Below are 15,416 nucleotides of genomic sequence, written 5' to 3' on the forward strand. Positions count from 1 at the left end.
AAGGGGTAAGCGGAAGCCCACCCGAGCGACTGACAAGACCCACCGGTCCTCGGTGATGGTCTGCCACGCCTCCCAATGAGACGCAATGCGTCCTCCCACCGAGGTCTCGTGCAAGCGCAGAAAACCCTCCATTTGCTGGTTTGTCGGTGGCAGCACCACCTGACCCTGAGGAGGAGGCTGAGGAGCGGGATAAAAACTGACTCTGTTGCTGCCTTTGGCGGGAATTTCCCAAAGGGGTGTCAACCCTGCGGGATTTCCAATCTAAAAAACCCCTGAAACCAGTGGAAGGCTGAGGGTTTAACAACAATCTCTGTGTCCTGAAAGGAGGCTTAAGCAGGACAGACAAGGACTTGGCGGTCTGAGTGCTGTCCTTAGTTTTGGTCAGCTCCACATCTGTTGTAGAGTGAAAAAGCTCCTTTCCATCGAAAGGCAGGTCCAAAACCTTATGCTGCACCTTCTTGGAGAACTTGGTGGCGTGCAGCCAAGCTTGACAAGAGGTATCCACACCAAGCATAAGGCCCCGGGCCGAGGTGTCGACATGGTGCACCGCAGCCTCCAGGAGATCCTGTGCCAAAACCCTGGCATCCAACAAACCCGCTTTGAAATCTTCCAACTTTTCAGCGGGAATAAACTCCTCAAACTCCGACAGACCTTTCCACATTTTCATATTCGCCCCCGCTAACACCAGTTCTGCATTGGCTTCACGCAGCTGCAGAGCTGAGTTAGCCAAAATCTTCCTCCCAAGGGAGTCAAGAAGCTTATCCTCTTTGGCCAGAACCTGTGTAGCCGTCGAAGAAGAGGATGACGCAGGTCTGGATTGCAAAGTTGCTGCCGCCACTACCATGGAGGAGGGGGGCGGACACAACGCTAAGGCCACCTCTTCCGAAGAATGGAGCCTGTAACGCGTGTCAATCTTCTTGTTGACAAACAGTCCAGAGTGTGAATTCTCCCAAACTTTATGGACCTCGGCCAAAACGTCCTTCTGCAAGAACAAGCAGGTACGCTCCGAAGGAGATAAGGTGAACGCCCCCGAAAGCACACCTTCCTACGGAGCGGGTCCCTCAGGTACTGGAACATCTAACAGACACATCATGTGCAGCACCCGGCCATGAAAAGCTCTGACAGAGTGGGGCTGGTCTTCGCTGTCCTGATCGCCCTGTACATCATCCGACAGGTCCGGATCAGGTTGAGTCACATCCGGCACCACAATAGCCTTGTCCACTGGGGACAATGGAGGAAGGGGTGGAAGAGTTGGGGGAGGCCCAGCCGGTAAAGGCGGTGCCGGCGGAGGCACAGGCACCGCAGTCGAGACCGTCGGCGCAGGCGGGCATATCTCCCTGAACAAGCCTCGAAAGTACTCCTTCATGGGGTCAGAACGTATCTGTTTTTGAAACTTTCTGAAAAAGGCGTCCTTCGCCGATGATTTAGGAGTGACAGGAGGAGGCCTCTCATGAGCAGAGTAATTCAAGGGGTGTAAGGGAGAGAGTTGCCAAGAGGGCCCTTCCCCACTGTTTTCTACATAAATCAAGGGCGCTGATGCTGCAGGAAGCGAGACATTGTGCGGTTAGAGGCATCCAAGCGTTGCAGTCATAAACTGGACGAAGCGGATGTGCACAAGGAAACCGATGTTCACCTGAAAAAGCACCCCCTACACCTAGGACCGATGGTGTAGTTGTAAGGGTTGTATCCAAAATGCCAGCCGTGGTCTTGGCAGGAACGGCCGCCATTTTGTCAGCACCTGAGGAGAACTGCAACCGGTGTGGAAGTGAAGCAGGGGTCCCCACAGGTGGGTCAGGGGTCTTCATTTTAGCCTTAACACAAGGAACCTCGGCCGAGCCGGTACTGTGTGGCCTAGAATATTTTTGTCACATTGTAACAGCCAAACTAGCCTTCAAAGGAAGGACCTCGGCACTGCCGGTAACAGAGGGATTATGGTCCAAAACCTCACTATGTGCCCCCTCAACAGAACTGGGGTCTCCGCAATAGCGGGAACAATGAGGAACACACCTCACCGACAAGACCTTAACAGGCCTCTCAGAACTGTTGGTCACCTTAGCCTCTAAATGACGGGCCTCGGACCCAAGTCCGGTAAAAGCCTCCTCACGAGGGGCCTCGAATTTTCGTTCGGTGTCAACAACCTCAACCAAGCTCCGGTACCTAATGCCTCAGTAGAGCTGGGCCCACAAACAGCCCCCACAGGAAGGGCCTCGGAATGCAATCCAGTGTCAATAAGCCCCTTACGGATGCCCTCATAGAAAACTCTGGTAGAATTTTTAGGCCTGGAGGGCACCTCAGGGCTAGCCCCGGTAACAGAGCTTTTGATGCTCCTCCCGGACCGGGAAGACCCCGGGAAGGAGTCCCCCGGCCGGGGTGCCCTAAAAAGTAAAGAACTAACCGGGCGTTTCTTTTTTTCGTCCATGAAAGTTTGAAAATGCGCCGGGGGAGTACGTTGAAACACCTCCTCCCACCGCTCCAAATGACGTTGAAGCGTCCGGACCGAAAGGGAGTCGCAATAAAAGCACGAGTCCCACCGGTGGTCCGGACCCAAACACTCTAAGCACAGAGGATAGGGATCCGCCCTAGTGAAGCGTCGCTGGCAAGAAGAACAATTTGGAAAGTCTAGCTGAAACGGCATAGACGGACTACCACTTGACCGCTAAGCCAGAGCAAGAGAGGAGGAACTGGAAGGAAAAAATCTTCCGAAGATGCAAGTGCGTCCAGTTCCGAACGAGCGGAGAAAAGGACTAATGGGCGATGCGCTGGGCGGAGCTAAGAAGGACGGGGTTACGTTCGCATGCGGTATCCCGCGTGAAAAGAGAGGAAGAACACATTTTTGAAAAATGTGATGCTTTTTACAAAGTGCTCCGGTCCCGTCCCACAGGACGGAGGAATGTCCCATAAGTATGGGGGAAAGGGGACGGGATTTAGGAGTGAAAGGGTTCTGTAATCTCCACGCATCCGCCAGATTCCAGTAGTCCATAAATCTTTTCAAGGCTTCTCTTTTCAAGTTATTTGCATTGTTCAAAGTATCTCCACTCTTGTCCATAAGTGGATTTAAAGTAACATTAAAATCTCCCCCCACTATAACATTCTTTACATTTACTTTCTGCATGAGTTGTGTAAGTGAAGTAAAAAAACTCCCGTCCCCACCATTAGGAGCATATATATTGCACATACAGTAGGCTACAACTTGAATAATCATATTAACACAAATTATTCTTCCATTTAAATCTTTTTCACACTTTACACCTGTAATCGGCAGATTCAAAATGAAAACTCCTCTAGAACTAGAAGTGAAGGATGAACAATGTACACTACCAACCCACTCTCTTTTTCACTTATCACCATCCACTTCCAGAAAATGTGTCTCCTGCAACATTGCCACATCCGCCCCAATTCCTCTAATCTATGCAAAATCATTTTCCTCTTATGCAGACAATTAGCCCCATTAACATTCCATGAAACTACTCTCAAATTACTCTTATAAGTTGAAGCCATGAGAGAACTTTCACGCATTCCTCCTGTGATGAACCCTAGCCCTACAAAGTAATCAACAACTAAAACAAGAAAATAAAAACACAAGATGAAACAAAAAACAAATAAAAATAATTTCTTATATTTACACAACCTAAACCTCTGGAACCCCCCTTCCACACTCACATTGAAAGGGAGTGTCCCGCTCCCTCCCATTTCCATTAACCGCTTCATCCCAATTAAGTAACTAATTCCACACAACAATTCTGAAAACTTATTTGAGCAACAACTCCACCATCTTCTTGGCAATGCTTAAAGAACAATTTAAACTTCCTAAGGCTGTGTTAAAATTCTACACCATCACATACAAATCATATACCAATTATCTGATGAGAAGTACAAAATTAGATAACAATAATCTATAGTCTAAATGGAAGTACCAGCATTTTGAGCCATTTAACAACCACATCCTAGAGCGTATGCAAGGCATTGCACTACCTTCAGCTCAGGGGAGGGTAATTCCACCAGACACATACCGGGGAGGACCTTCCAGAGATTTGCATTCTCAAGCCATGTGGATTGCTTCACCACCAAGTAAGTTGGGGGAAAAAGTTCCTAGAGCAGGATAGCCAAACAGCAAGGAAATACTCACACCATTTCGAAGCTGCTACCATCAATGGCCAGTTAATACCATTACGGCAGTCCCTGGCACGTGCCTTTGTCATGCCTACACAAAAGCATAAACTGTTGGCAGTGCCAATGCTTATTTTAAAAGAAACCATAGGGCATAGGACTAGTAAGCATTTGCTGAGGTGTGAGTGAGTGCTCAGTGTGCATGTTACTTGAAATGTCCAACACTAAAATGGGCAGCTTTCAAGCAGCAAATAAATCACTCATTGGAAATGTAGCAGGCATAGGCTACATAAATATTGTAAAGACATGCATTGAATAAAAAAAGAACTGTATTTTATTTTGTTGTTTCGTCAAAAAGTTTCTGCTACTCGGAGTTAAAATATTGTACTTCTCAAATGACAGTTAAGAAATTAGCTAAACTTGTTAGTGGGCCCGTCGCGTAAATTGTAGTGACCTGCCGTGTGATGATTATGAGATGAGATGACCCTTTCAGGAGGACTGGTTGCGTTTCTTGGCACCTGCCGGCAGCCACTGGTTGCCCGCCCAACAAGGTTGAACCAGCTTCCAAGCTCAAGGGAAAACCAGCACCACTGCATTGGCATAAAAACAAAATGTGGCCACAGGCCAGTCAAGCAGCCTCAGCGGTCATGAGCGACGTGTGAACGTGGTTTAAAAAAAAAGAGCAGAGTAAGGCTGGTTGTTTTTGACTCGGACGCAGTATGTTCTGGCGAGATCGGTGGATTTTAGGGCCGTTGAGATATTCACAGTCGTCATTCTGCACATTCTGTATGCTATTGTTGGCAGTATTTCTCAGCTATGATGTTGCTTGCAGTATTTCCCAGCACTTTTGATGTTCCTAAACATCACGCCTGTTGGGGGTCGCCGGCCATGGTCATCCGGCGGGCGCCCCTGGGCGATATCTCTGCTAGCGCCGTGCAGTCCCACTAGGTGCGGGGGTGGGGGCCTGCCATGGACATCCGGCATGGCCCCGGGTGCCATGGTCCTCGGCACCCTGGCGTGGGGTCACAGCCTGCCAGGCCTCGGACTGAGTGGACCTCGGCTGCCATCCTGGCAGACGGGTCCCTCAGTGCCTGGGCGTGCAGGCCTGTGCCTCCACGTGTAGGCCTGGGGCCTACATGGATAATGAGACACGGACTCAGTCGTTCCTCTTTGGGAGTCTGCAGCCGCTCTGTCTCACGTGCCTGCAGGAGCTCCTTTTATTAGCTTGGGCCATGACACAGTCATGGCCCCTCTTAAAGGGGCAACACACGTGGGAGGAACACATCCCCTTAAAGGGGCAATGCACATTGGGAGGGTCACCCGTAACACTCCTCCTTTTTCATAACAAACAAACGTGGCTGAACATGCGTGCGTCCCACTGATTACAGAGCGACAAACTACTTCTTGCTTCAGACCGTGCCGAAATAACCACATGCTAAGCTATGACACGGCCACATGCATAAATAACTCAACATGATAACAAAACATCACCCCAAACATTTCTAAACCTGCTACGTGGGGAAACAGTCGCGGGGTGAGCTGCCGGTGGAATGTAGGCATTTCCCCACCGTTTACAAAACCCTTTATTAACCTGGGGTTAGAACCTGCCACCATTAACAAAACACCATGTTCTGCGGCTGGCGCTATGTACGCCTCTTATATGCGGGGCCACCGCTTCACCTTATGGCTCACTACGGAGACCACTCTCAGCATATTACTAATATACAGGTCTACAGCGGCAATGCACCGGATCACAGAGTCCTCTTTACGCCAAACACACGGGATTACAGGGTCCTCTTTAAGCAATTGCAGGGCCGCCGGATACCAGTCCGTCTTCTACTACCAGCGTCTGTTTAGGAGTCACTTCCCGGGTCCAGGTCCAGGGAAGGTACAGTTCATGGCCGGTAAAGCCGCACCTGGCTGGTGCCAGGGGCCACATCAGCATAGTTCCCTGCTGTTCAGCGTGGAGGGACCCCGGCCACGGGCGTCCACGCTTCTCCACGGGAGGTTGGTGGGGCACAGTGCTGTTCCTCGGGCACGGGGTGACAGGGCATCACTTGCCCCCTCTCCGGTGATGTTCCCCAGTCCGGAGCGTCTCCCCCCCATTAGGAGCGCAAGAGGGTGCACAAGCACTCCTTCTGAGCTGCAACCCACTTCAGACCCGCGGCACTGTTCCTGGGGTTGGGGTCCAGGGCCGCCTGGTTCCCTGGTCAGACACCCTGCGGTACCCAGAATGCCGGATGCCCTGGTATTCATGCCTGCGACCCGTGAGGGCCTGAGGTGAGAGTTCCCCGTTGGCCACGGTGAGGCCATGGTTGGTGTTGGGTCGATGCCATGCTTCAATTGTTCAGGACAGTCATTGGTGCACAGAGTCATTTGTCCATTTCCGTGCAGCACCCTGGGCACTGCACTCGTGATGAGGTACATGACGCGCAGAGCGCAGCTCGCTCAGGTGCACTGTGCCCGGAGCAATACTGTAGTGCTGGTGGATCAATTCTGCCCTGTGGCCAGTGTCGGTATGGTATATCCCCAAGACCCACGGTGCCCTGGTCCTTTGACCTGATGGCACGCCGGGAGATGTTGGCAGGCAGGGCCACCAACTCCTTGGTCCTCAGATGGTCTGAAGGGGGACCTTCGTGGCAGGGTGTCGAGGCCACTTGCGGGGCCGGCAAGTGCCTTCCATGTCAGGGTGTCCTATTTCCCCCATGGCCCTGTCACTCCAGTGTACAGTGCACAGGGCTTGGGATGCAGAAATGTCGCAGCCCGGGGTTCCGATGCTCACCCAGTGTAAGTCCCCTGTCCAACCCAGCGCCGACTCGTGTTGTGCACTGCCGCACTCGATCAACCAGTTGCTACCCATTGTGCCCCAGGTCACCTTTTCAGGCAGAAGCGCACGCCCATGGCAGTGGAACACACGTGACAGGGCGACGCTGGTGATGTGGCACCGAGGGTGGAGCGGGCAGCCACATGTTCCTTGTTCCGCTCCTCTCGCATGGGTGTTGGAGCCCTTCTTAGTTGACTTTGCTGGGCTGGGCTCATTGAAAAGGGGCCCTTTTCTATCTCTTATTAGTACCACCGCCTGCAGCATTCCAGGCCCTGATGACACCAATGCCAACGTGCCTTGCACTTCAGATCTTGGGTTGGAAAAACTCTGGGCTCGTAGATTTGCCTTATTTAACTGCCCCCTGGCCTGGGATCCTACTAAGGCCTCTATCATCACCGTTCCAACCCACGACTGCTAGATTGTTCTCCTCGCCAATCACTGCGGGGCCATGTTCTGCGGCCCAGGATCTCGAAGAGCAACAGGTTATTTTTCTGTCGCTCAGACACAGAGCCGTCCTGCTTTCTCACCTCCAGCCTGGCCCCGGCTGACATGGAGCATCAGGCACCTTTCCAGCTCTGACATAGCGCGCCTTCCATTCACCCCCATGAGGCCCGAGATCACTGTGGGGACACCAGCACCTCGACACTGCAGGGGTGTGCCGAAACAGCATGAGGCGCTTCCGATTCACACTGCCCTGCGGGCCACGTGAGCCTGTTGGATGATGGGTCGGGGATCTTTCTCCGGCGACATGTTCTTGGTTCTACATGGCTGTCCACAGCCATTTGCTGTTGTCGCCACCTGAGCATGGAGTGCGCAAAGGGCCATCGCCATCACCTCCTGCTCCGACGCGGAGCACCTTACAATGTGCTTCTGGGTGGCCTGGAATCGCAGCGCCTGCGGCCTGGAAGCTTCCAGCTGTCACAGCGGGTGTCTGCGTCTGCCGAACGCACAGCGCCTCCTTACCGCCACCGCCGGCAGACCCAGGTTGGCTTATTGGGCGCAGTGGGCAGCTACTTCCCGCTGACAGGGCCGAGGGCCGGGTTGGACTCCCGCCCCCCTCTTCCTTTGGGGCATGGAACTACTGCCCTCTCCCCAGCGGGAGACCCTCTTCCATCGCGGCATTGGTCGCTCGACTTCTTTTCTCTTCTCAGCGAGGGTGTTGCAGGGGTCGGGCTGACTCCCTCTTCTCTGCTGGTGGCATCAGCAGCCCTATGTCTTCTTGGGGCATGGCCTGCCTCATCACGGCACCTGCCGGTCCGCCGGCATCCACTGGGGGTAGGGGCCACCAGTTCTTCACTTTGTCGCCTTTTCCTGTTGCAGGGCGCAGGCACGCCCTGCCCCCAGCCGCACGAGCACCCTCCCTGGAGGGCCGCGGGCAGGCGGAGGCATGCAGGGCATGTCCACTCACCGCAGCGGAGGCCTACAGCTCCACCTCCTCGCGGCTGCGGCCGCGTTATTCTTCTCTCTCCGGTGCCAGGAGATGCTGCACCAGATAGGGGTGGGCCAGGAAGGGCTGCAAATGGGACAAACACCCCGGCCGCACGAGCACCCTCCTCAGAGGGCCGCGGCCGGGAAAAATCCAATTGCCATTCCTCCCGCATCGGCTTCTTGTTGCGTGGCGATGTATGCCACATGCCGCTTTGTTACGGCTTCTGCTCCCCCATGTGCGGCGATGGATGCCGCAAATCGCCTTCATCATCCCCCTGCAGCGGGACGCCGCCGGGTATGTACCTCACCGTGGGGCAGCCCGGGCCTACACCGCCCTTGCCGCGGCGGTGAGGCGCAGGCAACGCGAAGCCGCGGTGGGGCCGAATGCTCCTCTTCCAGTGTACCCCACTGCGGGGCAGCCCGGGCCTACACCAGCCAAACCGCGGCGGTGAGGCGCAGGCCACGCGAAACCGCGGTGGGGCCGAATACTCCTCTCCCCCCCGTCTCCCTTACATGTAGCGGGGGGGGCAACGCGGACTCGTCGTCCTCGTCGCCATTGTTGGGGGTCACCGGCCATGGTCATCCGGCGGGCGCCCCTGGGCGCTATCTCTGCTAGCGCCGTGCAGTCCCACTAGGTGCGGGGGTGGGGGCCTGCCATGGACATCCGGCATGGCCCCGGGTGCCATGGTCCTCGGCACCCTGGCGTGGGGTCACAGCCTGCCAGGCCTCGGACTGAGTGGACCTCGGCTGCCATCCTGGCAGACGGGTCCCTCAGTGTCTGGGCGTGCAGGCCAGTGCCTCCACGTGTAGGCCTGGGGCCTACATGGATAATGAGACATGGACTCAGTCGTTCCTCTTTGGGAGTCTGCAGCCGCTCTGTCTCACGTGCCTGCAGGAGCTCCTTTTATTAGCTTGGGCCATGACACAGTCATGGCCCCTCTTAAAGGGGCAACACACGTGGGAGGAACACATCCCCTTAAAGGGGCAATGCACATTGGGAGGGTCACCCGTAACAACGCCCCAGTCCCCGTTATTATTCTTCAACATTTGATGGTTATGTCCATTCAAAAAGGTGCTTAAAGAGACATATGCATTGGCACCAAAAGCAAAATGAAAATAAACGGACACTAATCCGGCATTTTATGGAATGCAGATTGAAAGAGGCTACCTTCGCTGCCAGACCTGCCCTTGCAGTAGGAGTACCACCCCACACCAGACTTCAGTGCAAAAGCACTGCTGGAACAGCAAATAAACCCGCTCTCTTTATCTGTCTTTATATTTTAGATATATGTGCACCCAAACAGAGAACTGCAGATGGTTTTTCCTAGCAGGACTTCAGCTGCAAAGACACACAAGGAGATATAAATCAAGTGGCTGAATGCACACTTGGTCAATACATTTTTTTACACCAGTAGCCATTATCAGCTGCTACTAAGACTAGCTCTCGGAATGCTGCTTTTAAATCATACTTGTAGGCCCTTCATAGAACAAAGTCTGATGTTACTGCTTGGTAAAGCAGCTCAAAGAGATCCCAGTGGGCTGTGTTTTGGGGGCGGGGAGGGGAAGGTAGTGACTTGAAATGGCCAAAGCGATCAGCATGGCCAGGAGCAATCTATGGGTGAGTAAATAACCAAACGACACCCACATGATCTGCGTCCCTCCTCACATGTCATCTCTCTCCTATCTTCACTTACCATGATAATCCTTTAGACCTATAGGCAGCGATTTGAGGACCGCCTAATACCCAAACTCAAAAGGGATATTATCATAAATATTCTTTTGGGTGTATATTTTCTCATTAAAATTCAAGACATTCCTTGCGCACATTTTCACGTGTGGGGAAGTTCTGTACTCTTGGATTTCTGAAAAAATCATGGATATTTGTAAAGTGGATATCCTGTGAATCGAAACAGAGCGACGTGTTAGTTCTTATCGATAATGCCCGCATAAACGTGCAGTTTAAAATACGCTCTCCCCATTCCGAAAATCCACTGGACACCAAGAAAAACAAACTGATAACAGCAACAGGAACATCATCCCATACTCGCAGACTCCTTCCAGCAAAAATACGACGGTTCACGTAGAAAACACAAAAGGCAAACGACAGACATGCTGTCTTGGCAAATGCTGCTTTGGTGGAAATGTGTAGTCGACGTTCAAGGCGTGCCTTGGTCCCAGTTTGTGGCCTGAACGAGCCTTGCACTCAGCACCATAATACATTTGTCAAAAGCATACATGGAAAGCTACCAAGGGAAAGGCTACTCGTGTGCTACCACACAATGCTTAATCCACCTGGAAAAGCCGCAATGGTCACAGCCCACGTGTTCCAGTGATGGAAGCCTCTGGAAGCTGCTCTACCAACCTGGAAAACACTATGTCCTGGATGGTGCTGCTTGTATGCTTATGGAAATGACTCTGAATGATAAAGGCAGTTTGTGAGTGCCAAGGAAGGATTCAGTTTTTTTTTTTTATCTTTAAAGGGGGATGACGCCATACTCGCCTTACCCTTACCTCACCCCCCAGGTAAACCCCTGCCCCTTAGCTCCCAGCATTTTTGCCAGAGGCATTCCCACACCGGCAGAGTGCCCTACTAATACCAGTGTGAGCAGATTTGTCATGATGCAGAGACTGAGGGGCAGGGGACGGACAGCGTGTGCTGTTCTTTCAGGAGGTTTCTTAGCATCTCTCTAAAATCAGGGCCTCAATTGCACATCATGTGGCAGAGAGGCAGTCTGAAGCAATGTTTTATACATGTTTTATCAATTAGTCCTCCCAAGCAATTCACATATGATTTACTAACGCACTTCCAGAGACCTTCAAAGGCATAACACCAATCTGCGAACCTGACTTTTCTGCTTGAAGGTGCTACAAATTGGCTGGTCAGCAGAGAAGTGTATTTCTGAACTGTGACAGATTAGTGATGATTTTAAGATGGTCCGTGCCCTCCCAAAAAAGGCTGCACCCTAAATTATAACCGAAACATGGTCATATACAGATTTAAAAACATCCAGCTAGCGGGACAGATATTTCACACTCTAGACGTTGTCAATGGATTCATTTAACACTCTCTAGAATTGGTGATCCTTAAACTCACATTTCATTTATATCAATGTAGGTTCACTTTAACAGAGCATGAAAGATAGCACACAGCAAATCCCTCACCAGGTTGGGCTTCGCCTGCAGACAAAAGTATTTAATCCATTAATAAAAGGTTTGATTTCGGACAGGGCCAAGCTAACCTTCCATTCCTCAAATGAAGACTGAATGAGCACTGTGAAGTTGAGCAATCTTAATAAGGCCTACTATTGAAGCTTTAACAGATCATTGTATGTGTGCTCTTTTGTCAATGTTATTATTAAAATCAGTGCATTAGCGACATCTCTGTTCCTAATGACAGGTTCTTTCAGCACTTACCCATACCCCCCTTTCAACCAATCCTGTGCTCTGTTTAAGAGAGTCACTGACCTGTCACTTTAACCTCGTAGAATGCAGAGTCATCCCCAGCATCGCACACAAACTCGCCCGAGTCCTGCGGACCAGCGGAGGCGATAACAAGTCTGCGATGAACGCCATCTGCCTCCAGCTGGATGCCTTCACTCTCCTCCAGCTCCACGCCATCTTTGTACCAGCGCACCTGTGCATTCTCCCGGGACAGCTGGCAGCTCAGCACCACCCGCTCTGAGGCCAGGTATGTGTGTGGGTCATCATCAGTGGTGTTCACAATTTTCACAGGGGGCTCTGGAAAGGCACAGATGGGACAACGGTGAGCAGAACAACATTTCCTGAGATTGTGAGGGTTGTTTTGGGTGTACACCTGTGGGACTAAAATCCTTTTAGGGACCCCACTTGATCTCAACATCCCGTTATTTCCACCACATTTCCTTCCCATTACATACCCTCCCCTTCTTTTTCAGCTCTGTCCATGTTTACCTGTCACATTAACAGTGAAGGACAGTTTATCATCCGCTGCATCGCAGGTGTATGTCCCAGAGTCCGAACAACAGGTGGAAGAAATGACCAGCTTTCTCGTCCTACCATCCTCCTGGATATAGATGGGATCTCCGGCGACCAGCTGCTGCCCGTCCTTGAACCAGCGGACATCGGCATCAGCACTGGAGACCTCACATTCCAGGACTACGGGCTGGCCTGAGGCAAGAGTCTTCTTACAATGTTCCTCCGGGATCCGTGTGATGGACACCTGAGGAGCTAAGTGGGAGAATCACTGTCAAAACCATTCAAGGGCAAGCACCACTCTACAAACGATCAACTGAGTGCAAGCATCACTGACAAAAGCTCTGCAGGGACATGTCAACTCCAGAGCAGGCACCGCTCTAAAGGCGAGCAATCAGCTGAGTGGGAGAATCACTGACAGAAGCTCTGCATGGACATGTCAACTCAAGGGCAGGCACCAATCTAAAGACAGACAAACAGCTGTGATGGAGAATCACTGTCAGAATCTATGCAGGGACATGTCAACTCCAGAGCAGGCACCACTCTACAGACGAACAATCAGCTGAGAGGGAGAATCACACTCAAAAGCTCTGCATGGACATGCCAACCCAAGGGCAGGCACCAATCTAAAGACAGACAAACAGCTGAGATGGAGAATCACTGTCAGAATCTATGCAGGGACATGTCAACTCAAGGGCAAGCACCACTCTACAGACGAACAATCAGCAAAGAGGGAGATTTGCTTTCAAAAGCTCTGCAGGGACATGTAGACACAAGGGCAGGCACCACTCTAGAGACGAACGAGGAGCTGAGATGGAGAATCCTTGTCAAAAGCTCTACAGGGACATGTCAACTCAAAGGCAGGCACCACCCTACAGACGATCAATCAGCGGAGAGGGAGAATCACTTCGAAAAGGTCTGCAGGGACATGTCAACTCAAGGGCAGGCACCACTATATAGAGGAGCAATCAGTGGAGACAGAGAATCGCTGTCAAAAGCTTTACAGTCTACACACACTTGTGAAGGGCAACACCACTCAGCAATCAGCATAAAGGAGAAATAACTGTCAATAGCTCGCCCGGAACATCTCAACTCAAGGGCGAAAATGTGAAAAGCTTCTACTGGGCATGTTAGTTGAGCAGCACACAACAGTGTTTATGGATGACCACACCTTACAAGAAATATCAGTGACATGAGTTTTCATAGGGCATCACAACTCATGGGCATTGCTCACTCTGTATGAACTAGCAAACAATCAGCAGAGAGGTTAAATCAGTGCCAGAAGCTCCCATGGGGCTTATTAACTTAAGGGCTCAGACCACTCTCTATTGATGGCCAAACAGCCGAGAAGGATAATCAATATGTCAGGTTTTCATGGGTTATCACAACTCATGGGCATACTGACTCTGTATGGATGAGCAACCAGCTGAAAAGAATGATCACTACAAATACATTAATGGAACATGTCAATATGAATACAGCCAGCCCTGTACGGATAACAAAACAGCTGAGAGGAACATTCACTATCACAAGTATTCCAAGCACAGGTCAGCTCCTGGGCACATAGTGCTCTACTGATGACCAATCAACTGATGAGAATCATTGTACTTCTAAGATCCGACTGAAAACAACCACCAGCAAATCAAAGGGTGCAGAGCACGAGAATCCCTGTCCCTCTGGCATGGAACACAAAGCAACCACCAGCAATAGCTCAAGACCTGGGATAGGGTTCTCTGATACTCCTTCTGCTTAGTGAAGGGACCCAGCACTCAAAGTATACGGGAGGAGTCGAGAGACAGTACTGCTGTCACTCACAGAATCCTGAGAGCTATAAGACAACACTCCTTTCTGTCTGAAAGAACATTCCCATTTGTCCCCTGACTCATGCTTTGTGTGTTCGGCCTACTCTTTAATTATATAACTCAAGTGTAAAAGGCTAATAGATCTCTTTTAACATATTCTGATAAATCGCCAAAGGTTCCTAGCTTTGTCATATAAGGTAGCTGTAGAACTTGTTAGGTTTCTAACTGGAAACTATAGGTTTATGACCAAGTACATCATACTTCAATTCACAGAAAAGAACAGAAGATCTGCACTTTCATCAAAACACTAAATCATGGTAATTATCTAAACACAAAAGCAAAATAGAGATGGGGACCATGGTCATGTGAGGCATCAATCCAATGTAATTTCATGGGATGGAGAGTACTCCATAGACAGAGGGTGTGATAGATCACACTAACCATGAGATGTGATGGACCACACAGATCATTGCATGTGCTGCAAAATAAAAAATGTGCCGATCTTTAAGAAAGGAAAGAGAGAAGACCCATCAAACTATCGACCCATAGCATTGCTTGACACAATTGGGAAACTATTTGCTGGAGATCTGCAGAGCAGCTGACTGAATGGGTGGATAAAAACCAAATCATAGACACCAGGCAGACAGGTTTCACGAAAGGCACTGGAACGGAATTAAACGTATTTATTCTGTCATTACTCAAACTGAACTCCATCAAAACTAAAGAGAAGATACATCTAGCCTTTATAGATCTACGACAGCAGGCTTTTGATGGGGTGAACAGGCACAAACTATAGGCGAAATTGCAGAAGTAGAGATTCCCTGAGGAAATACTACAACCTATAAAAGCCCTCTACGCAAACACTTCCACGCGTATAAGGACTAATGAGGGAAAATTATCTGTGGACTAAAAAAGGAGTAAAGCAAGGATGCCCACTAGCGGCTATCCTTTTCAAATTGTCCATTGCCGATGTACCAGAGGTTATGAGACACACGATACTTTCCACCAAAATTAAACAACAGTGAGATATTGATGATCTGTTACGCAGACATTGTTCTAGTAGAACGAACCCAAATCGGTGTGCAATATTTAACAAATGAACTGCATATGGTATCCAATAGTCTTGAAAACAACATTGAAAAAACTAAGATGCTAATCATGAGAGGAACCAAGAAAGTTAGCAAAAACACTTCAAGTGGGAAGTTGGTGACAAGAGTCTAGAAAAGGTGAATGACATATGGTACGGGGCATCAGATTCAATCAATCAATCGCTGAAAAAAACTGGGAGCTTGAACTAATTGGGA

General features: G+C 50.5%; 1 protein-coding gene across 3 annotated transcripts in view; it reads right to left on the reverse strand.

Annotated features, from left to right (window-relative positions):
* OBSL1 (obscurin like cytoskeletal adaptor 1) overlaps positions 1-15,416 on the reverse strand; it is a 1,294,044-nt gene that overhangs the window by 824,628 nt on the left and 454,000 nt on the right. For all 3 annotated transcript variants that reach the window (XM_069616948.1, XM_069616946.1, XM_069616947.1), the window contains exons 8-9: positions 12,290-12,565; positions 11,825-12,097 (exon numbers count right to left, since the gene is read on the reverse strand). In XM_069616948.1, coding sequence (XP_069473049.1) covers positions 11,825-12,097; positions 12,290-12,565 — 549 coding nt within the window. The remainder of the gene's footprint in view (positions 1-11,824; positions 12,098-12,289; positions 12,566-15,416) is intronic.

The sequence above is a fragment of the Ambystoma mexicanum genome, chromosome 9 (assembly GCF_040938575.1).
Source record: "Ambystoma mexicanum isolate Mex_15411 chromosome 9, UKY_AmexF1_1, whole genome shotgun sequence".
NCBI lineage: Eukaryota > Metazoa > Chordata > Amphibia > Caudata > Ambystomatidae > Ambystoma > Ambystoma mexicanum.